The 22,696-nt window shown below is 46.6% G+C and overlaps 1 protein-coding gene and 1 long non-coding RNA gene across 12 annotated transcripts in view; one reads left to right on the top strand and one right to left on the bottom strand.

Moving 5' to 3' along the window:
* LOC102134906 (uncharacterized) overlaps positions 1-21,622 on the bottom strand; it is a 35,767-nt gene extending 14,145 nt beyond the window's left edge. Inside the window, exon 1 of the long non-coding RNA XR_012419428.1 lies at positions 21,495-21,622. This is a non-coding gene — a long non-coding RNA (uncharacterized lncRNA). The remainder of the gene's footprint in view (positions 1-21,494) is intronic.
* TTPAL (alpha tocopherol transfer protein like) lies at positions 846-19,516 on the top strand. 11 transcript variants are annotated; one of them, XM_045363004.2, is made up of 6 exons: positions 846-951; positions 1,725-1,795; positions 4,684-5,143; positions 9,430-9,623; positions 11,691-11,801; positions 14,323-19,516. In XM_045363004.2, the coding sequence occupies exons 3-6, from the start codon at positions 4,699-4,701 to the stop codon at positions 14,599-14,601; spliced, it is 1,029 nt and encodes a 342-aa protein (XP_045218939.1). In that variant the 5' UTR covers positions 846-951; positions 1,725-1,795; positions 4,684-4,698; the 3' UTR covers positions 14,602-19,516. The 11 variants fall into 11 exon arrangements, with proteins under 11 accessions (XP_045218939.1, XP_073861492.1, XP_045218940.1 ...); XM_074005391.1 differs by lacking the exon at positions 1,725-1,795 and adding an exon at positions 3,499-3,621; XM_045363005.2 differs by lacking the exon at positions 1,725-1,795 and adding an exon at positions 3,499-3,527.
* Positions 21,623-22,696: the final 1,074 nt, after the last annotated feature.

The following is a 22,696-nucleotide window of genomic DNA, read 5'->3' on the forward strand; positions in this document are numbered from 1 at the left end:
GAAACTGCCACTTTCTTGTGGCCCTCATGGGTCACTTACCATCTTCTTGGGACTCCTCCTGCTTCTGGGGTAAGAAAACGAAAAGACTGTTTAAGGTCGTCTCTTTGGGCTCAGAGTTCTCCTGGACCACCAGAATTTCTCTCTAGAAATGGCTTAGTGTCTACTCTGCCTCAGAGGGACCTAGGAGATTTGCCTCAAAGTTGCAGTTGCACAAAATACTTGCGGGGGGATCTTATTGACTGGGGTGGGAGTTAGTAAAGCCTTTGTCTGGAGGGAACATCATGAACCCCAAAGCAGGAAAAAAGTAATTATTGAATCAGGCTCCAGAGCAAGAATCAGGTTTCAGATAACGAAACAGAAGCCCAAGGAGGAATGGGGACTTGCTCCAGGTCACTCAGTTAATGACAGACAGACGTCCCCTGGTTTGGAATCTCCCCTTTTGGAGCAGCCAGTCCTGACAGCAGCCGTAGCTGGGGGGAGATCTAGAATGCTAATCCTGAGGTCTGGGTTTGAAGCCCTTTACTGCCTTGATTGCCAGTTTCCCTTTCCTGAAATAGGGGAAATGCATAAATATGAGGAGTTAATGAGATCATTGGATGTTAAACAACAGGTGCATGTTAGCATGTTCCTGGAAAATGGCAGCGTCTTTCCTTCCTTCTTTGAGCCTCAGTTTCCCCATCTATAAGTCGCGTTTGACAAGCGGCTGGTACCCAGCCATTCCAGGTCCACAGCACGGAGCTCTCACAGCTAGAGGGCGACTGAACGCCAGCGTTGCGGGGAAGTGTCACACATGCGCGCTCCTAGGCGGAGCCCCGCCTCCCACGCCCCGGAACGTCACTTCCGGCGCGAGGGGCCGGGCCGGCCGGGCAGGGAGTGCGGGTCGGTTCTGTGCGCGCTGCTGGACGAGGCTCCCGCCGCCGATTGACCCGCGCTCCGCCCGTAGCCGGGCCGGTGAGTGCCCGCGAGCCTGTCCGTGTGCCGTGGGGGCTAAGGAGAGGGACCCCTGAGAGGGAGGGATAACCGGAAGTGGGGACCAGAGGAGCGAGAGACCCCAGGAAATGGGGACACCTGGGGAGGGGGTGACAGCCGGAAGTGGGGGCCTCGGAAGGTTGTCCACGGGATGTGGGGTCTGGGGGCTCTAGGAGAGATGGCTTCCTGACCTCCTCTTGTTGAGAGGAAGGAGTGAAAAGGAAAGTGATGCTCCAGAAAGCGATGGGTTTCAGGTGGGGGAGATCTCTGGCTTCACCCTTACCAATGGTGTCTGTATCTCAGTCATATGTCCGCCTGTCAGCTCATTCACCAGCCTGTGACTGAGCCCTGCTGAGCGCTCGGCATTGCTGAGTCCCTGGAGAGTCAACATGAAGCTCCAGGTGGAGGGTAGAGATTAGAAGACCAGGGTGGGGCTAGATGCATCCTTGCTCTGCCTCACCGGGTGTGCCCCCTTGGGCGCATCGCTTAACCTATAGCCTCCGCTGATGTGTACAGACCACTGCCATGTGCCAGGCACTGGGGGTGGCAGTGGACATGGAAGACAAGCCCTCTGCCCTCGTGGAACTTACATTCTAGGGGACAGTCCTTTTTGTCTTTTGTAAAATGGGAACAGTAATAGCGCTCTCACCAAATACTGTGAAGATTAAATGAGGAAATGGGTAAAGGGCTTAGCAATGCTTGATACATGGTAAAATGCTCAAGTATGCATTCTCTTCATTCCACTATGATGTAAGCTTCATTAGGCGAGGAATTATATTTGCGTCTGTGTTCCCAGTGCCTGTGAGCACAGTGCCTGACATACATGGTAGGTGATCAGTAATTATTTGATAAATGAGTGGGTGGTAAAACTGACTCTGGAGAGTTCTATGTAAACGCCCATGGCATTGGACTGTAATTCTAAAAAAGAAATAGGAACCCAGTTCTGTGGAAAACTGGAGGGAATCACCCTCAGGGAGTTTGGGAAGGATTCACAAAGGAGGTGACATGGCAGCTGGGCCTTGAAGGCCATGAGCTGTGGAGTTAGGAACAAATTAGAAGAGGAAATTCCAGGCAGAGTGTATCAGAAGTGCACGAGTTGTTCCAAGGATGATGGCTCATAGTTTGTTTTGACTGGCATTTAATGTGCATCAAGATGGGATGAGATGGAAAATGAGGCTGGAGAGGGGCTTTGAGGTGAGGCTTGTACCTTGTGAACACTGTGGTTTGTCGCTCAGGTAGACACTAGATGGGACTGCAGGCATCTCTTGGTGGCTTCCATAAAAACAAAGCCATAGGTGTTCCATTCCTCACTTAGCATATCTCTGCCAACCAGACTAAAGTCATTCAACAAATATTTATGGAGTGCAGACTATGTGTCTAACACCACGTTAGGTGCTGGGTTTAAGGTGATGAACAAGACAAACTTGGATGTTGCTCACAAATTGCCAACAGACAATTGCAACAGGGTGGGAGAAGTGCGGGCCACCTAACCTGGCCTGAGGGTCAGCGAAGGCTACCTACTCCAGGCCACCAGCATCTCTCAGCTGGATTATTACAATAGCCTCTAAATGGTCTCTGCTTCGGTCCTCACCCCCTTAGAGTCCATTCCCAAGACAGCAGAGTGGTCCTTTAAAAAAAAAAAGTATATATATATATATATATATATATTTTTTTTTACTTATTTGAGATGGAGTCGCGCTCTGTCGCCCAAGCTGGAGTGCAGTGATATGATCTCAGCTCACTGCAACCTCTGCTTCCTGGTTTCAATCGATTATCATGCTTCAACCTCCCAAGCAGCTGGCACTACAGGCCCACACCACCATGCCTGGCTAATTTTTGTATTTTTAGTAGAGACAGGGTTTCACCATGTTGGCCAGGCTGGTCTCGAACTCCTGACCTCAGGTGATCCATCCACCTCAGCCTATCAAAGTGTTGGGCTTATAGGCGTGAGCCACCACACACAGCCCGAGAAAACAATTTAAAAATTAGCCAGTTGTGGTGGTGGTGTGCGCCTATAGTCCCAGCTACCTGGGAGGCTGAGGCAGGAGGATTGCTTGAACTTAGGAGTTCGAGGTTGCAGAGAGCTATGATTGTGCCACTGCACTTTAGCCTGGGTGACACAGCAAGACCCTGTCTCTTAAAAAACAAAAAAGTGCATGAGTTCGGGTCCTCTAAGAAGCAGACACTAGGATGAGATTAGACATGCTAGAAATTTAGAGGCAACCGTTGTGAAGGACAACACCTGGGAAGGGAGCTGGTGAAGTCAGGAAGAGCCACGGGCAGTGATGCAGATCAGCTCCTGTGAATGTTTGGGCAGCAAGTCTCCGACTGCAGGGCAGTCCCAACAAAGGTTTGGCCAGGCCCTCAAGCAAACACTGCCTGTTAGAGGAGTCCCATGTCTCACTAAATCATTGGCTAGGAGCAGTGGGGCCACAGAAGGGCTGCGGAAAGTTGTGGCTTCCCCTGGATAGTGGTGAATCTAGAGGGACAGCTACTGGAGGCCCTTTATCAATTACGTTTTCCCAGCAGGAGATCTGACCGGCACATATGTTACATGGGTATGTGGTCAAAAATTCAAACAGTACAGTAAAAATCCTCTTTCTCATCTTAAATCTTCACTTGTCCAGTTCTGTTCCCTAGAGATAACCATTGGTAAGTTTCTTATTATGTCCTTCCAGAAGTTTTGTGTGCATTCACAAGTGTATATATATAGTTTTAAAACGTGATTTTCTGCACACTATTCTGCAACTTGCTTTTTTAACATATCAATTCATAAACATCTGCCTAATTTCTTTTCATGATTGACTAGTACCCCATTTGTATGGTAATATTACTTAACCAGTCTCCCCTGATGGGCAGTTAAGGTGTTTCCAATCTTTTGTCATTATAATCAATACCTGTGAAGGCCATGTGCATATTTTGCACATATATACAAGTATATGTCCTAGAAATGGAATTGCTGACCCAAAGGGCATGTGGGTTTACATTCTGAAGATATTGACAACTGCCCTCCAAAGAGGCTGTCAATTTATACTCCCAGCAGCAGCAAACATATCAGAGTACGTTATTTTATCTTATTTTTGCCAATCTGAATCTCAGAGTTTTTTGTTTGTTTGTTTGTTTTTTAAGACAGAGTCTTGCTCTGGCTGAGTGCAGTGGCGCCATCTCAGCTCACTGCAACCTCTACCTCCTGGGTTCAAGCAATTCTTCTGCTTCAGCATCCCAAGTAGCTGAGATTACAGGTGCCCACCTCACCCGTCTAATTTTTGGGTTTTTAGTAGAGACGGGATTTCACCATGTTGGACAGGCTGGTCTCAAAGTCTTACCCCAGGCGATCCACCCACCCCGACCTCCTAAAGTGCTGGGATTACAGGTGTGAGCCACCACGCCTGGCCTCAGAGTTGTTTTAATTCACATTTATTTAATGATGACTAAGGTTGAGCACCTATTAATACATTTATAAGGAAGGCCCTGGTATTTATGAGGGAGTATATAGTCTGCTGTAGCTGCTGGCTGCCTCCCTGGGGACTAACAGCAGCCAGCCTGGGGTCAGACTTGCGTGTGTGGTTTAGATCCCGATCATTGCCCCCAGTTGAGAAACACTGCCCTGAGGTTACTTGGCTTTTACAGAAGTGTTCCTGTCCCCTACACTGGGCTGCCCTGGGATATGAAATAAGCACTTGTTAACTTTGCTTAGGGCTTCTGTGTTGGCAGGGACCCTGGTAGCTAATGTCAGAAGAAAGTGACTCTCTGAGAACCAGCCCTTCTGTGGCCTCACTCTCTGAAAATGAGCTGCCGCCACCACCTGAGCCTCCGGGCTACGTGTGCTCACTGACAGAAGAACTGGTCACGAAAGCCCGGGAAGAGCTGCAGGAAAAGCCGGAATGGAGACTTCGAGATGTGCAGGCCCTTCGTGACATGGTGCGGAAGGAGTACCCGAACCTGAGCACGTCCCTTGACGACGCCTTCCTGCTGCGCTTCCTCCGAGCCCGCAAGTTTGATTACGACCGGGCCCTGCAGCTCCTCATCAACTACCACAGCTGTAGGAGAAGCTGGCCCGAAGTCTTCAATAACTTGAAGCCATCAGCCTTAAAAGATGTCCTTGCTTCTGGGTTCCTCACCGTGCTGCCCCACACTGACCCCAGGGGCTGCCATGTCGTCTGCATCCGCCCAGGTATCTCCCTAGACTGTTGTGGGGCGGGTGTGTCCAGTCTTCGCAATGTGTCCATTCAGCACCCTGTCCTCCTTTCCAGGTCCCTTTTTTACCCCTCCTTTGTCATAGTCAAGGCTTTTTTGATTGCAGATAACAAAAACCTACTCAAACCAACTTCAGAAAAAGGGAGGATTTAGTCGAAGGAGACAGGAGTACCTCCCAGAACCAGAGAACTGAAGGCGCGGCAGTTCTTACTAGGGCCTAGAACCAAGAATCAGACTGCCACCAGGAGCCAAGACAGCCATTCTCCCTGTCCCTGCCTGACAGTCTGTGTATCCTTCAGCCACATATTTCTTCCTTTTGCGTATCTTCTTCACACTTTTTTCTGTGTATGGCTGTCCCACTCCTGTGCACAGTTAAATCTGGCACCCGCTCAGCTCTCAGGTTTACCTGACCACCCAATTAAGTTCCTCAATGCAGATTCCAGATTTCTAGCGGGGAGCATCAGGTGGGGCCTAAGAACCTGCCCCTGGCCATAGGATACAAGCATGGCTGCCAGGGCCCTCCCTGAGCCCTCTTTGTGAATAGGTTGAGGTACAGGTATCAGTGCAAGGGTGTGGACTAGGCAGACACCTGGAAAGTGCCTCCTCTGTGCCTCCTCCAGCCTTTCCTTCCTTTCCTCTATTTTGTGAAGCCACTGACACGATTCACTTTGGATTTGTTTTTTGATCTTCGCATTTCTTGGCAGTAATTAGGATACCTTACATTTCTTTGTCATGGCAGTTTACGAATGGGGGCTCTCTGCCACTAAAAGAGCATTTAGAAATACTCCCCAGCCAGGAGCAGCGGTTCATACCTGTAATCCCAGCACTTTGCGGGGGTGAGGGAGAAGGACTACTTGTGGCCAGGAGTTTGAGACCAGCCTGGGCAACATAGTGAGACTTTGTCTCTACCGAAAATTTAAAAAAAGAAAAGAAAAGAAAAGAAAAGAAAGAAAGAAATGCTCCCCAAAGAGCATTTCACAATGACCAGGGGCAGCCAGAACCCAAGATTTCTGATTCTTAGGCCTGTTCTCTTCCATGACACCAAAAGCATTATAAACTTTGGAATGTTCTACTCCATTCCTAGCCTCAACATTTTCCATCAGACCACAGCTGAGAGAAGAATGGAAAGTAAGGATGCAATGTTCTCCCTAAGTAAGCCAGGGAATGACAACACACTAATAGCCCTCTTCTGCTCATTCATATAAACGCCCTCTTGAAGGGAAGTTTGATGGGGAGTGGACACCTCCATGCACTTTCCTCTGCCTTTACTCATTCCCCAAACTCTCCATTGTCTTCAGACTTTGATGTACCAAGACCACTGTTAATGGCTTACCTGCTATTTTAGGTACTTGCCAAAATTAGTGTTTATTTTAAAATAAGCAATGCAGTACAGATTTTAGGGCACCAAGAGACCTGGAAACCAGTCAGCAGGTTTTTCTGCTGCTCCTCTGTACTCAACTCATAAGAATATTACAACACAGTCAGATATTACAACACTGATTGCACCTTTGCTTGCACAGTTTCAACCCTTTGCTCGTGAGATGAATTTTTTCCCCATATGTCTGGAGCAGATCTGGACCCCTTTCCACCGACCCAGTGTTTTAGGAAGAGGCATACAGAGAAACATTTCTTAATTGGGTATCAGCTTTGCCTTTATTAAAGCTCTTTTGAGACATGTGATTGAAAGGGATGATATCCAGTTACATAGAGGCAGGGTTAATTGGCAGCAATGTTAAACAGCAAGCTGGCACAATTCGGGGACAAAGATCTTTCATGAGAATTTTGCATATATCAGGCCAGGTGCGGTGGCTCATGCCTGTAATCCCAGCACTTTGGGAGACTGAGGCAGGTGGATCATGAGGTCAGGAGCTCGAGACCAGCCTGGCCAACATGGTAAACCGCCCCCCGCCCCCGCCACCCCGCCCCTCTCTACTAAAAATACAAAAAGCTGGGCGTGGTGGTACATGCCTATAATCCTAACTGTCCCGGAGGCTGAGGCAGGAGAATCGCTTGAACCCGGGAGGCAGAGGTTGCAATGAGCTGAGATCATGCCACTGCACTCCAGCGTGGGTGACAGAGCAGGACTCCGTCAAAAAAATAAAAATAAAAAAGAATTTGGCACGTATCACATATCCCATTGTTGGCAAACGTGAGGTTTTATCTTTTAAGAAAGAGGCACATAGATTTTGCTGGAATTTTCTTGAGAACAGTGGTAGATTTTGCTGGGATTTTCTTGAGAACAGTGGTTAACAGTAAAAAGTGGGCATTTTCATTTTTTTTTTTCCCAAAGAGAGGAAAGAAATCATTAAATACACGGGGCGTATTAGAAAAGTATCCACCTTGGAAAGAGGAGGGGAACACAGCACTATGCTCCATCCTCACAGTACCCCTGTCAAGGTTGTGTATGAGTCAAGACTCAGCATTTTTTTTGAGACAGAGTCTCGCTCTGTTGCCCAAGTTGGAGTGCGGTGGCGTGATCTCGACTCACTGCAACCTCTGCCTCCTGGGTTCAAGTGATTCTTCTGCCTCAGCCTCCCAAGTAGCTGAGACTACAGGTGTGCACCACCATGCCTGGCTAATTTTTGTATTTTCAGTAGAGATAGGGTTTCACCATGTTGGCCAGCCTGGTCTTTTTTTTTTTTTTTTTTTTTTTTTTTTTTTTTTTTGAGACGGAGTCTGGCTCTGTCGCCCAGGCTGGGGTGCAGTGGCCGGATCTCAGCTCACTGCAAGCTCCGCCTCCCAGGTTTACGCCATTCTCCTGCCTCAGCCTCCCGAGTAGCTGGGACTACAGGCACTACAGGCGCCCGCCACCTCGCCTGGCTAGTTTTTTTGTATTTTTTAGTAGAGATGGGGTTTCACCGTGTTAGCCAGGATGGTCTCGATCTCCTGACCTCATGATCTGCCCATCTCGGCCTCCCAAAGTGCTAGGATTACAGGCTTGAGCCACCTCACCCGGCCTGTATTTTCAGTAGAGACAGGGTTTCACCAAGTTGGCCAGGCTGGTCTTGAACTCCTGACCTCCAATGATCCACCCGCCTTGGCCTCCCAAAGTGTTGGGATTACAGGCGTGAGCCACCACATCTGGCCAAGACTCAGTCTTTGTGTGGCAAGTGACAGAAAGCCAACTCACATTGGCTGAAACAAACAACAAAAACTCAGTTGTTCAGATAACTGAAGTCCAGCCGTATTTCGATTCAGGGGCCCAAACTCTGGCACTGGAAAGCTGTCCCCACCACTGCTGTCCTCAACAGGGGCTTCATTCCCAGGCCAGCTCTCTTGCCTCATGGGGCCTGTGAATCTCAGACTCACCGCCTCAAAACTACAAGAGGGAAGAGAGATCTCTTTCCAAAGGGCCAGGGTCCTAGAATTGAGTCTCCTTGACTCTGCTTGACCTGGCTTGGATCACACACTGTGGCCAGAAGGATGTGCTGTCAGATTGGCCAATCACTGGCCAATCAATCCCCAATCACTTGCTCACTTCTGGAGTCAGGAGTCAAGTCAGTTCTATCCAAATTGCATGGCTAGAGTGGAAGGAGGTGGTTCCATAAGGAAAATCAGGTTGGTGCTATGAAGACAAGGGGAGATACATGATGGCAGAAAGCACAGATGTCCATGAAGGTAGGCATTATCACCCTATTCTACTTATGAGGACATTAGGGCTTAGAGTGAGGTATTATAGTAACATGCCCAAAGTCACACAGTTAGTAACATTCAAACCTCAGGTGTGTCTGACTTCAGAGTGCATCTTTTTTTTTTGAGACAGGGTCTCACCCTGTCACCCAGGCTGGAGTACAGTGGCATGATCACTGCAGCCTCAATCTCCTGAGCTCAAGTGATCCTCCCACCTCAGCCTCCCAAGTAGTGGGTCTACAGCCACGCCCCACCACACCTGGCTAATGTTTGTGTATTTTGTAGAGATGGGGTTTCGCCATGTTGCCTGGGCTGGTCTTGAATTCCTGGGCTTAAGCAATCCTCCCACCTCGGCCTTCCAAAGTAGTGGGATTACAGGCATGAGCCACTGTGCCCAGCCCGAGCTCATGCTCTTAACCTCAACACTCAATTGTATTTGCATCGCAAAATGTGCTACTGTTTGGAGTTAAGAAACCAGCTGCTGCTTATTATTCCATTTACTAACCTAAATAGAGTCATGGCTACTAGAGTATCTTTCTTTTCCATTTTGAAACAACAGTGATAGGAGATAAATCTTTGATCCCTTATTTATATTAACTTCTGTAACATACTGTCAATCTCTTATGACCTTAGACAGATGGATACCGAGCAACTATCCAATTACTGAAAACATCAGAGCCATATACTTGACCTTAGAAAAACTCATTCAGTCTGAAGAAACCCAGGTGAATGGAATTGTAATTCTTGCAGACTACAAAGGAGTGAGTTTATCAAAAGCATCTCACTTTGGCCCTTTTATAGCCAAAAAGGTGATTGGCATCCTCCAGGTAAGACTCCTATCTGTCCTGCCTATTTCGTTGTGACTTTGGCTTTCCCCAGGGCCTGTCCATTTACTGTGGGTCTCACATGATACACAAACTGCACATCCCACACCTACAATCTGAAAAACACAAAAGCATTATGTGAAGAAATTTAAAAGTCCTATTTACCACTTGTTCTCATCAGTCTCTCAAGTACTCTCTGGAATAGGTACTTCAGGAAGGCAAGAATCCAAAAAACTAGGGAACTGCTTTTTGCCTTTTTTTGGTCTGGAAGGCAGAGGAAAAATTCTCCTAACAAAACTGGCTGGGCGCAGTGGCTTACGCCTGTAATCCCAACACTTTGGGAGGCTGAGGCAGGTGGATCACTTAAGGTCAGGAGTTTGAGACCAGCCTGGCCAACATGGTAAAACCCCGTCTCTACCAAAAATACAAAAATTACCTGCGCATGGTGGCAGGCAACTGTGATCCCAGCTACTTGGGAGGCTGAGGCAGGAGAATCACTTGAACCCGGGAGGCGGAGGTTGCAGTGAGCTGAGATCGCGCCATTGCATCCAGCATGGGCGAGAACAGCAAAACTCTGTCCCCCAAAAAATTTTTGAAAAACTTTTAAGAAATTATGCTTCTGCATAAGGTGCTGGAGCCCCTCCTGCCCTCTGTGGACCTGGGAGATATGGCATTCTGTTGGGCTGTATTTTGGTCAAATGCTTCACACCTCATGTTGTTTCAGAACATTCACTGGGGACTGTGGTGCTCCCTCCATATCTACACCGTGTTTAATGGCTTGTACAGTGCTTTACAGTCATCAGGGCCCATTCAGTCCCTCAACGAATCGTCTGAGATAGGCAAGGCAAGAACTATTTTTCTTTTTTGATAGATGGGGAAATGGAAACCTAGAGAAAATATAGCCTGTCACAGCTGTGACAGGTTTTGATTACTTGTTCAACACCCGCCACATGGGGTGTTGTCCTTTGTGAACTATGGGGCACCAGTGATATAGTAGCTCTTTTTACTGGATTCTACAAATGTTTCAGTCCCTGTGGTGCACCAGGTTTATTATTTAAATAAATCAGTTTACATTTGGACATTATCAAACATTTGGATTCTGGCTTTGAGCCAACCCTGGCTTTCCTTCGCTGGCACTGCTTTTGATGCCTCCTGCTGAATACCATGTAGATTCAAGTGCCAGGATCAAGAGTGTGGATCAGTGTTAGTACTGTAAGATCATCTGGAGAGGAGAAAAAATTAAGTAAGTTTGGGAAATGCTATATAGCATGTCCCTTTCAGTTTAAGAATGTCCAATTCTTAAACTGTAAGAATTTACATGTTAAAGGCTCTGAACAGGACTGCAGTTAAGGAAACCACTTGATTATGCTTAGTGGACTGCGTTTCTCAAACTGATTTGCCTGCTGTGGAGCCCTGTTTTGTATAACCTCTAATATCCTGAGAAATATACTTTGGGCAACACTGATCTAGAAGGTCTGATGTTTGCTGGATCCGTCCCTGTAGACTCAGACTGTTTTCTGCTATAAGAGCATCATCTCTTTGTATGTTTGCTTCTCTTCTTCTTCTTTTTTTTTTTTTTTTTGAGATGGAGTCTTGCTCTGTCATCCAGGCTGGAGTACGGTGGCACGATCTTGGCTCACTGCAACCTCTGCCTCCAGGGTTCAAGCAGTTCTCCAGCCTCAGCCTCCCAAGTAGCTGGGATTACAGGCGTGTGCCATCACGCCCAGCTAATTTTTGTATTTTTAGTGGAGATGGGAGTTCACCATGTTGGCCAGGCTGGTCTCGAACTCCTGACCTCAAGTGATTCGCCCGCCTCGGCCTCCCAGAGTGCTGGGATTACAGGTGTGAGCCACCATGCCCAGCCTCCATTTGCCTCTCTTCTAACCCAGTTTTGGGTCCCAGGAAAGACTTTCCCTGAGGCCCATCTTCTAGTTAGGCCCCTCCTCATTGAGGAGGCCATAAGGATCAGATCAGACTGATGTTGGGGCTGAAAATGAAGATTTAACTCTGGGGAGGAAGGAGTGGAAAGATTCTCCAGATGTTCTAAACCCCTTTGCCTTTCCCATACAGGATGGTTTCCCCATTCGGATAAAAGCAGTCCATGTTGTGAATGAACCTCGAATATTTAAAGGCATTTTTGCCATCATAAAACCATTTCTAAAGGAGAAAATAGCAAACAGAGTAAGTGATGATCCTATTGACTTCAGATTTTTCTTTCCCTCCATTGATTTATTTGTGACATCTGGTACTTGTTTATTATTTTTGCCCTGTAACGACTCATTTGGAAAGTACAGAGTTACAGATAAAATAAATGAACAGTCCCTTTTGTGAGGGGAAGATGGAACAGTAAATTAATAAGAATTTAATATTTGCCAGTAGGGAGAGGAGAACCAGGATTTTTATCATAAGAGCCTCCCCGGGCAGTATAGCAAGACCCCATCTCTAAAAAAATTTTTTAAATTAGGTGGGTGTGCCCGGGCGGTGGCTCACGCCTATAATCCCAGCACTTTGGGAGGCCGAGGTGGATGGATCAGTTGAGGTCAGGAGTTCGAGACCAGCCTGGCCAACATGGTGAAACCCCGTCTCTACTAAATACAAAAAATTAGCCAGGCATGGTGGCACATGCCTGTAATTGCAGCTACTTGGGAGGCTGAGGTAGGAGAATCACTTGAATCCACGAGGCGGAGGTTGCAGTGAGCCGAGATCATGCCACTGCACTCCAGCCTGGGCAACAGTGGGACTCTGTCTCAAAAAAAAAAAAAAGAAATTAGGTGGGTGTGGTGGCACATGTCTGTAGTCTCCATTACTCAGGAGGCTGAGGTGGGAGGATTGCTTGAGCTCAGGAGTTCAAGGCTGCCATGGGCTTGAACAATGGGCTATGGTCTTGCCATTGTATTCCAGCCTGGGTAACAGAGTGGAACACTGCCTCTAAAATAATTTTTTTTTAAGTTATGGTCATTAGAACTATGGGGTTTAAAAATGCTACTTAAGCCTTTCCATTTGCCTAATATGTTGTCCTGCTGTATAGTTTGTGGAGCAATTCAAGGTTTATAAGCTGTGTGAGTTTTTAGCTTACCTCTTACTTAAGAAGGGATAAATGGCACTTTGAGTCTTCCTTTCTGACCCAGAGGAGCCACTTCCCTCTTCAGCCTTTCCCAGTCCCACTGATTGAAATGGGATGGGTGGTATTTTTCTCCTTCCCGAGGCCTAGGAATATGACTGCAAAGACTGGGCCCTGAATTTTTCTTGCTTTTTCTTTTTTTGAGACGGAGTCTTGCTCTGTCACCCAGGCTGGAGTGCAGTGGTGCGATCTCAGCTCACTGCAACCCTTGCCTCTGGGGTTCAAGCAGTTCTCCTGCCTCAGCCTCCTGCTGGGATTACAGGCACGCACCACCACGCACAGCTATTTTTTGTATTTTTAGCAGAGACAGGCTTTTACATGTTGGCGAAGCTGGTCTCAAACTCCTGACCTCAGTTGATCCACCCGCCTTGGCCTCCCAAAGTGCTGGGATTACTGGCATAAGCCATCGCACTGGGCCCTTGCTTTTCCAAAGTAACATATATAGATAGAAAATCCCAAGGAGGTAAAGGAGGGAACTTGAAATCCAGCCCCAGATTCCTAGGCTGTTTGCCTGAAGATTTTGATTCATCAGCTCAGGAATCTGTGCTTTAAAATCCCCTTAGGAAATTGTGATGCACAGCTAGATTTGCAAACCACTAACTTAGTGGCTTCCCTGCCTGGGTGTGAACCCATGTGGGTCCCTAAAGATTCTGTTTGGAACTTTTACCAAAGCAGCCTTTGGACAGATCTTTTACATCTGTGAAATGCCCTGATTTGGGGCCCATGATGTTCTTCCTTTGTTCCTTCATAGGTTCATTCATTCAGAAATACCTATTGATCAACTCTATGTACAAGCATGTTCTAGATGAACAAAACAGACCAAAACCCCTCCCCCTAGGAAGATTATGTTCTAAAGGGAGCCACAGTGAATGTTATCTAGTATTAGAATGTGGTAAGTGCTACAGAGAAAAAGCAGAGAAAAGGATAGCGTGTGTGAGGTGGGAAGGGTTGCGGTATTCAACTGAGTGGTTAGAGGTGGCAGCCTTAAGAAGCTGACATTTGAGCAAAGACTTGAGTGAGCGAGCCATCTAGGTATCTGGGAGGCCAGCAAGGACACCACCCTCATGTAGGAGAGCAGCATGCTGGGAGAGCAGCTAGGCTGGCATAGCTGGGTCAAGACTGGAGGGGCAGGTGGTGAGAGCACTCAGAGAAGTAATGAGGCCAGACTGGGCCTCAGAGTCTGAGGTGGGAGTGCTGGAAGGCTGTACATAGAGGCACGACTGTAATCTGAATTTCACTGAAAAGAACTTAGATTGCAGAGGGACAAGAGTGGGAGCAGGGAGACCAGATAGGAGGCCACTAGAGGAATCCAGGGAGAAGCGATGTGGCTGATGCCATTAGTGTGGTGGTGAGGCGGCTGGATCCTGGATACATTCTGAAGCTCCAGCCAGCAGGGCGTATGGTATAAGGAAAAGATAAGTAAGGATACTCCAGGCTTTCTGGGCTGAAAAAGTAAGGGTAGAGTTGCCATTAACCTTTCCTTTCTTCATTCAACAGATATTTGAGCACCTACCATACAGGAAATTTCTGCATTCCTGATTAACCTAAGGACATGTGTGTTTTCATTTCATTCCCTTTTAGTTCTTCCTCCATGGGTCTGACTTGAACTCTCTCCACGCAAACCTTCCAAGAAGCATTCTCCCCAAGGAGTATGGGGGCACAGCTGGGGAGCTGGACACTGCCACCTGGAACGCGGTACTGCTAGCTTCAGAAGACGATTTTGTGAAAGAGTTCTGCCAACCTGTCCCTGCCTGTGACAGCATCCTGGGCCAGACGCTGCTGCCTGAGGGCCTGGCCTCAGATGCACAGTGTGACGACTCCTTGCGAGCTGCGAAGTCACAGCTGTACTCCTGCTACTAGCCCGTCCCCCAGGGTCACCATCTTTAATTCTTTTCCTTCTTTTCTTTGGAGAGGCACAAGGAGAATTTAAGGGGCCAAGGATTCAGTCTTGCTCCTTGTAATTAAACTGCAGGATGGAGGAACAGCCCATGAGATATGAGGGTGAGCCCATTTTGGGGTAAGCCTTTGGTTACTTGAATTACTCCATGGAAGACATGGAAAATGTCCCCACTGATTCTTAAACATTTGGAATCCCAGTCTGCGACTATTAATCTGGAGGCTGTATCTGTTTTGTTCTGCTTTTTGGTTAGGGGGTGGTGATCTGGTTCTTACACATCTTGGAAGCAAGAAAAATCAGGACCAGAGTCACTTTGATCCCACTTTTCCAGGAGAAAAACAACCTGTTTGGCCAGTAAGAACTACTTGTATGAAATAATTTGGCCAAACCTGCAGTGTGACCAGACGTGAGACTAGGAGTTTGTGTTTTTCACAGGAACCCTAAGTACAGACCTCTGCTGCTCATCAGGAAACTTACTGGAGATCAAGGCCCCAGCTGCTGTCACTGGATTTGGAAAGCACCTTAACTGAATCATGCAAGCATCAGGACATAAGCAGCACTTTGTGGTCAAATGTGGAAGCCGGAGACTTCAAAGCACCTCTGGGACCCATTGGTTGAAGCTTGCAATAGAAACTTAAGTTTTCCCAAATCCATAAAGCCTTAGCCCTGGTTCTCAATAGAATCATACAGGGACCTAGCAGGAAATTATTTTACTCAACCTAAAATGCTGGATTCCAGGCCTGGGTAGCTACAAGAATTCTGGCCTGGATCCCAGGTATGCAACTATGGACAAGACATGGGCCTCTGTAGGCCTCAACCTTCTCCCCTATAAAATAAGGCTGGATGAAATGTCAGCTAGGGCCGTTTTGGCTGCTGTGGGATTTGGTTTAGTTACTGAATGTTAGATTTTCTGCCTAGAAAGATATCTAGATACAAGTGGTTGGATCCTGTTTTTGTTTGTGGTACACATGTCTTTCCAAGAGAGATGTGTCAGTAATTAGCTCTGCCTTTAAAGAAACTGTTATGTGTATTCCTGGGACTCACTGACACCAATTTTCTTTCTATAGTGATGGTTAGATTTGGAAAATATGGCTTTTATGAGGCCAGAAAAGGTGACCAGGATCTTGTATGATGAATTCCTTCCATCCCTGAGACTCTGTTACTATATTGTAAACCTAGCTACAATGGTTAATTACTTGAGATTCTTAAATTCTGGTCTCTGGGCCGGGTGTGGTGGCTCACGCCTGTAATCCCAGTACTTTGTGAGGCCAAGGTGGGCGGATCACAAGGTCAGGACTTCGAGACCAGCCTGGCCAAGATGGTGAAGCCTAGCTGTACTAAAAATACAAAAATGAGCTGGGCATGGTGACTGGTGCCTGTAGTCCCAGCTACTGGGGAGGCTGAGGCAGAAGAATCACCTGCACCACTGCACTCCAGCCTAGGTGACAGAGCAAGACTCCGCCTCAAAAAAAAAAATTTTTTTTTTTGGTCTCTGGAAATGAACACAAGTGCAGATTATTGCTGGGTCACTTCTGGGGCCCCCCTGCCCTCCCAGCCCCACTTGAGTTTCTCTCTTTGGTGTGGGTGAACCAGTCAGCCTGAATGTTCTGCATTTCAGCTCTTTAGAAACTCCCTGCCAAGATTTTAGTCTTAGCCCAAACATCAAATTAGATGGTTCACATGATGGCTTTTGACCTATTTCCTTTCTAATGTATTCCACATGCTCATGGTGTTAAATAGTGAAAAGTACCGTGTGTTGTGTGTGCACCTTCTCCATGCATCTGTTAGACTAACCAGTCAAGGTGGACAGCTCAGTTAGGGAGAAAACAATACTCTGAAATTTGAAGGCCAGTCTGTTGTTACTTAGCTGTTCATCTCTATCGCCTTTTTAAATGTCTGGAGAAGTTGTTGGTGGAAATTACTTTACTTCATGAATACCAATTCTAGAGGAAGTTCTTTTCACTATGGATCGTAACCCTGGATCCTCTAGGGTCCTGGCTGAGCTGGAAGTGCCAAAAAGCACTCCTGGCTGCTTCTAGTTCCATCTGACGATGATGTGACCAGCACTGCTGAAGAGGCCCAAGTAGGGCAAGTGGGATGGCTAAAGGAGGGGGTTCAGAACCTGGTGGCCTGGATGGGAGAATTGGGTGGAGGCTTTCTTAGGTCCCAAGAAGGAAGACAGATAAACAAAACAAAAACTAGGTAAGGAGGAATGAATCACTCAGCCCTGATGTTTCAATTCTACACTGCATTCCTGGCCAGTGGCATTTGTTTTAATGTAGGCATGGCCAAAGCTCTCCTAGAGAATTATCTCGAAGACCAGAAGTGATTTGGAGAGGCCTATTTCTTAGGTTTTTCCAGTTGGACAAGGAAGGAGTGGTTTCACTCAGCTTCTAGGAGTTGGAGCCTATGTTTATCTGCCTCCGAGAGCTGCTTGCTTTGTTCTGGCTCCAAAGAGATTATCAAATAGTTTTGGCACCTCAGGAAGCTTGAACCACGCTGTAAAACCACTTCCCTGGGTGAAAATCAAGGTGGTCTCCTTGTGGCTTCAGCAGGGTGTTTGCGTCACACTGTCTCAGCAGGGTGGGAATAACCAGCTAGGGAGCACACTGGTGAGGCAAACACATGAACCTCAAGAACTGGGAGTATGTTCCTTCACGGAGACGTTCTGGCCCATTGCACAAACACTTGGAAATTAACTTTTCCCTAAATTCAAGGTAATGTGGTGTCAGAGGGAAATGGGACAGTAAATTAGGAGACGCAGGCTCCATCTTTACCTTACTATGTGCCCTTGGGTGAGCTGCTTAACATCCCTGAGTGATTCTGTGATAGAGATCTATACTCCAACCTTTATTCCTTATATTTAGTTGGCTTCACTGCCACAGAGACACTGTACTCTCTTTGTAGAAGCTTTTTTCCTTTTTTTCCCCCCTCAATTGGCTTGTTATTTAGGAAATTTAGGTCTGAATGAATTGGTACCTAAAAGCTTCCAAATGTATCTATACATTTCAGAATATGGGAATTTTCTTCCTCTTCTTCCCTCATATCCCAACATGGAATTCTGGAAAATTGTGCCTCTTCCCCTGTCCTGCCTTCATGGGGGAGAGACTGGATGAAATCTACAGAAACAGCCAAAAGTGCCACCCTGGCTTCATGTCTTGAGTTTCCAACTTGCTGTTGGCAAAGGTTGCTTTATTTTTTAAATTTTTTTCCTTGCATTTTCTTTTTTATTCTATTGCTGCTGCAAAAATTAAGGCAAAAGTAGCTTTAGATCTTTGATATTTCATCCTGGTTTCACAAGGAGTCACTTACTTAGGAGGTCTATAAGTCAGGTTACAAGGCCGGGCGGGGTGGCTCACACCTGTAATCCCAACACTTTGGGAGGCCGAGGCGGGTGGATCACCTGAAGTCAGGAGTTTGAGACCAGCCTGGCCAACATGGTAAAACCCCGTCTCTACTAAAAATACAAAAAATCAGCTGGGCATGGTGGCGGGCGCCTGTAATCCCAGCTACTTGGGAGGCAGAGGCAAGAGAATCACTTAAACCCAGGTGGCGGAGGTTGTAGTGAGCCGAGATAGTGCCACTGCACTCCAGCCTGGGTGACAAGTGAAACTCCATCTCAAAAAAAAAAAAAGTAAAAATTTTTAAATCAGGTTACAAAACACAATTTTTCCAGAAATATGACAGTAAGAGGCATTTCTCTAAATACTATTTGACTCTCAGATCATGGGATTTTTTTTCATTTGGGTAGCAAAAGCTAGAGTACTGCTGTGGTGATTATAATACCTTTTAAAAGTTTTACCATTTTAAAGTTGCCAACATTGAAGGTTTTCCTTTGAAGCCTCCTTTAATTTAGGGAGTAAAATGTTAGCTAAACCAATTATATACTATATACTGTATCTCCTGTGGCCATGAGAGGTGTGGAGATACCGAACAGAAACATGTCTACTGTTCAGGAAAGATGTCGGTTCTGGTAACACCTCTCCGTATTGGGATCTGTTAATTTTGTAAATCTAAATTCTTCTGCTCTTGGCCAGGTGTGGTAGCTCATGCCCTGTAATCCCAGAACTTTGGGATGCTGAAGGGGGGGCGTATCATTTGAGGTCAGGAGTTTGAGACCAGCCTGGCCCACATAGTGAAACCGCATCTCTACTAAAAAGTACAAAAATTAGCTGGGTGTGGTGGTGCTTTCCTGTAATCCCAGCTACTTGGGAGGCTGAGGCAGGAGAGTCGCTTGAACCTGGGAGGCAGCAGTTGCAGTAAGCCAAGATGGTGCCACTGCACTCCAGCCTGGGCGACAAAGCAATACTCTGTCTCAAATAAATACATTCTTCTGCTCTTCTGACTTAGAGAAATGGTTTGCTTAAAATGCTAGTAACAAACATCAGAGTCAATAGGAGCTTGGTTCATGGGAAGGATCAATGTGATTTGTGGATGGAGATGATAGTGATGAAACTCCTGCTTCATGAAGCTGTTTTTCTTTTCATCTCACTGGGCAGCAGATTTAGTGAGGCAGTGAGATGCTGCTGCTGTGGATTCTTGTGGGTATGCCTCAGCTTCTTGGCCTATCAGGTAGGAACCTGTTACAAGTGAAATATCTGAAACCTCTCTGACCAAGAGCCTCTGATGGAATGGGAGGTGAACTGATTTTCTGACCAGCTTGGGGCACCGTTTCAGCCACTGGTCACATTCCTTGCTTCAAACTGAAATTCAGTTCGGCTTTGAGCATAGGGATACATGGTGGATTCATGTACTTCAGTGTTTGTTTTGACCAAAGTTTATTTTTCTAAGTGCATTTTCTAAGTCAAAGTGGTGAAAATAGGTAATTTTAGTATGCATGACTGGGTCTGAAACAATAAAAATCTCTGAAAAGTTAAATGTGCGTGGGGTTCTTTTGTGATGATGACAGTTTTGGATAAAGGTTCCAAGGTTCATTATTCACAGCCTGGGGAGACAGTCTCCTCTGCAGGTGAGGGAGGGAGGGGCACTGTGATAGGACAGTGCATTCTGTAGACGTGCCAGCTGCCTCTGAAGACCATACGCAGTTACACTGCTGCAATAGGTACAGGAGAATGCAGCTAGCTACACAGAGCAGTAGAGGTGATATACTGATATACAAATTTTCACATTCTTGAGGCCCAGCTATACTTCTTGGACTGGCCTTAAGTCTTTCCAGTGATAGCCAGCCATTCCCTGAATGTGCATGTGGGCTGGGCACACATATGTTAAGGACACTCATAAATAATCTCTTTTAACTTTCAGCTACCCTTAATGAAGTCATGCTACTGTTCCTGTTGGGAAAATGTAGCTTGCCCAATGACACACAACTAGCCAAATACTAAGGATGGGATTCAAACCCAGGAAGTGTGACAAGCCCACTATTTTCTCCTGATGGCAGGAGACAAATAACCAGTCCCCAGATAGAAAAGAGAGAGAAGGGCCGGGCGCGGTGGCTCAAGCCTGTAATCCCAGCACTTTGGGAGGCCGAGACGGGCGGATCACGAGGTCAGGAGATCGAGACCATCCTGGCTAACACGGTGAAACCCCGTCTCTACTAAAAAAATACAAAAAACTAGCTGGGCGAAGTGGCGGGCGCCTGTGGTCCCAGCTACTCGGGAGGCTGAGCCAGGAGAATGGCGTAAACCCGGGAGGCGGAGCTTGCAGTGAGCTGATATCCGGCCACTGCACTCCAGCCTGGGCGACAGAGCCAGACTCAGTCTCAAAAAAAAAAAAAAAAAAGAAAAGAGAGAGAAGGTAGGACTCTTTCATAGAGTAAGAAAGTACCAGACATTGACTTTTTTCCTGGCTTCTTGAAAATACAAGCAGTGGTTGTTAACCTCTCTGAAACCCAAGCTGTAACTGAACATTTTATTCCAGAAGTAAACCCAGACTCCATGAGGGGTAACTGGATCATGGCTTGCCCAACTCTGGTCCCATGCTTGCTAAGCTGTTTCTATGTCCCCTGTTTGGTACTCTGTGCCCCAGAGTAGACAAAAACTAGGTCTCCATGGTAGATCTGGTGACTTGATGAGTCAGTTGAGAAATACTCTAACACAAGAGGTACACTTTTGATGATGCAACAGGTTAAGTACTTATATTGCAGCATAACCAGCCCTTCAGGTCAGCCTTCCAGAGGAAATTGTGGAACTTAAGTTCAGTCTGTTTCTCACGTATAGAAAAATGAAGCTAACTGTTAAAATCCTTTTCTCTCATAGCAGTCTTACGAGGCCCTTTGCTATGAGTCAGTATTTTCTTGATGCCTCCTGCCCCCTCCTTACACAGTACTGGTTTGGTACCCATGCACTCAATGGCAGCAAAGTTTCACATTATTGCATTTAAAGGGTGAGTAATAAGACCCTTTAGGGTGCCACTCTTCTGGGGAAAATATTTTTAACCTAATATTCATGCTCCTTCCTGAGTAGGTGCCAGCCACTAGGGATATGCTGACCTAGTAAAAAACATGAGTCACTCCCTTCAGGTGACTACTAACTTGACTTTGTCAGTGATGGGTAGAGAGGCAAAACACTGTGCCTGAGAGTAGACAAAAACTAGGTTCCCATGGTAGATCTGGTGAGTTGGTGATGAGTCATTAATGAGCCAGATGACTCCCCTACATGTCTCTAATAAATCTTGTCTCTTATATTCTTATGGGCCAAGAGACAATGAGGTCTAATTGAAAAAACAACTCTTAAGCCAAGCCCCGGCTCTTACTGAGTAACCACAGGGTTAGTAACCACTTAGAGAAGTCATGAACTTCTCTAAGCCTCAAACTGATATATAAAAGGAAGGACGGAGGGAAATAATCACCACCTTACAGGCATGTGGATACTGTCTGTTTAATGCTTGGTACACCTACCCATCTAGGTGGTTTCTATTATTCTTCTTCACCTGAGAACATAGGCATGCTGTAGCTTGAGTCATCCAGCAGCAATTAGGACATCACTGAGTTGGGTGCCTAGGTAACAGGATGGACAGACCAACACAACAGGAGTAAAGAGATGAACAGCAGCTTCCATTAATAAGCATAAGCCTACTATCTGTTATCAATCTGCACAGATCAAATGCAAGACTCATTATGTGAATACTCGCTTAAGCCTGAATGTGCAAAACGAAAACAGCCGGGTGCAGTGGCTCGTGCCTGTAATCCCAACACTTTGGGAGACTGAGGCAGGTGGATCACCTGAGGCCAAGAGTTTGAGACCAGCCTGGCCAACATGGTGAAATCTCATCTCTACTAAAAATACAAAAATTAGCCAGGCGTGGTGGCACGTGCCTGTAGTCCCAGCTACTTAGGAGGCTGAGGCAGAAGAATTGCTTGAACCTGGGAGGTGGAGGTTGCAGTGAGCCGAGATGGCATCACTGCACTCCAGCCTGGGCAACATAGCGAAACTCTGTCTAAAAAGAAGAAAAAAGAACCAGTTACAGATTTCTTTGTTCCTTCTCCATTCCTCACTTGACTAGCCGAAAAGAAAAAAAAAAAAAAAAAAAAACACCTCTATACTGAGAACCAGGTCCACGGCTACTCTTTGGCAGGCAGTCTCTTTGATTATCAAGAGAAAGTTCTACCTCCCAACCAGGTACCCCGCAAGACCAACCTAGAAAGTAAAGGAGTCCAGCATGGACCTAGAAGCTTTCTCCCAGCTTTAACGAGGTAAAAGTGGCAGCCACTGCTATTGCCTTTGATGAGTTCCTAGAGCATGTCCCTGATCTGAAAGCCAGGGCCCCAACCCGCGTTCCCCAAGGCTAGGCAAGCCCTTTCATAGTGATGAAACACAAAGGTAGTCATCTGGAATGAGATGCCACCCTGAGATCAGATGACTCAAAATACTCCCCTGCTTTAAATGATGATCCTGGCCTTACTCAGAATGCTGGCTTACTTATGCTTGTGTATAATTCAGCACTCACATGTATAATTCACTTGAGTCTTGATTAAACTACTGTGTTTCCTACTAACAGGCAGACTTCATTACTTCTTAAGGTAGGACCAAGCAAAGCAGGGACACTGCCTCCCGGCTTTTAAAGGGCATTTGTTACTTCAAATTAATATCAAAGTTATCA

The sequence above is a fragment of the Macaca fascicularis genome, chromosome 10 (genome assembly GCF_037993035.2).
Source record: "Macaca fascicularis isolate 582-1 chromosome 10, T2T-MFA8v1.1".
In the NCBI taxonomy this organism is placed as follows: Eukaryota; Metazoa; Chordata; class Mammalia; order Primates; family Cercopithecidae; genus Macaca; species Macaca fascicularis.

Bases quoted from the DNA above. Each gene is read 5' to 3' on its own strand.
- TTPAL (XM_045363003.3), top strand. From the start codon at position 4,699: ATGTCAGAAGAAAGTGACTCTCTGAGAACCAGCCCTTCTGTGGCCTCA. The intron at 9,624-11,690 runs GTAAGACTCCTA...TTTCCCATACAG, and splicing joins AGGTGATTGGCATCCTCCAG to GATGGTTTCCCCATTCGGAT. The intron at 11,802-14,322 runs GTAAGTGATGAT...ATTCCCTTTTAG, and splicing joins AGGAGAAAATAGCAAACAGA to TTCTTCCTCCATGGGTCTGA.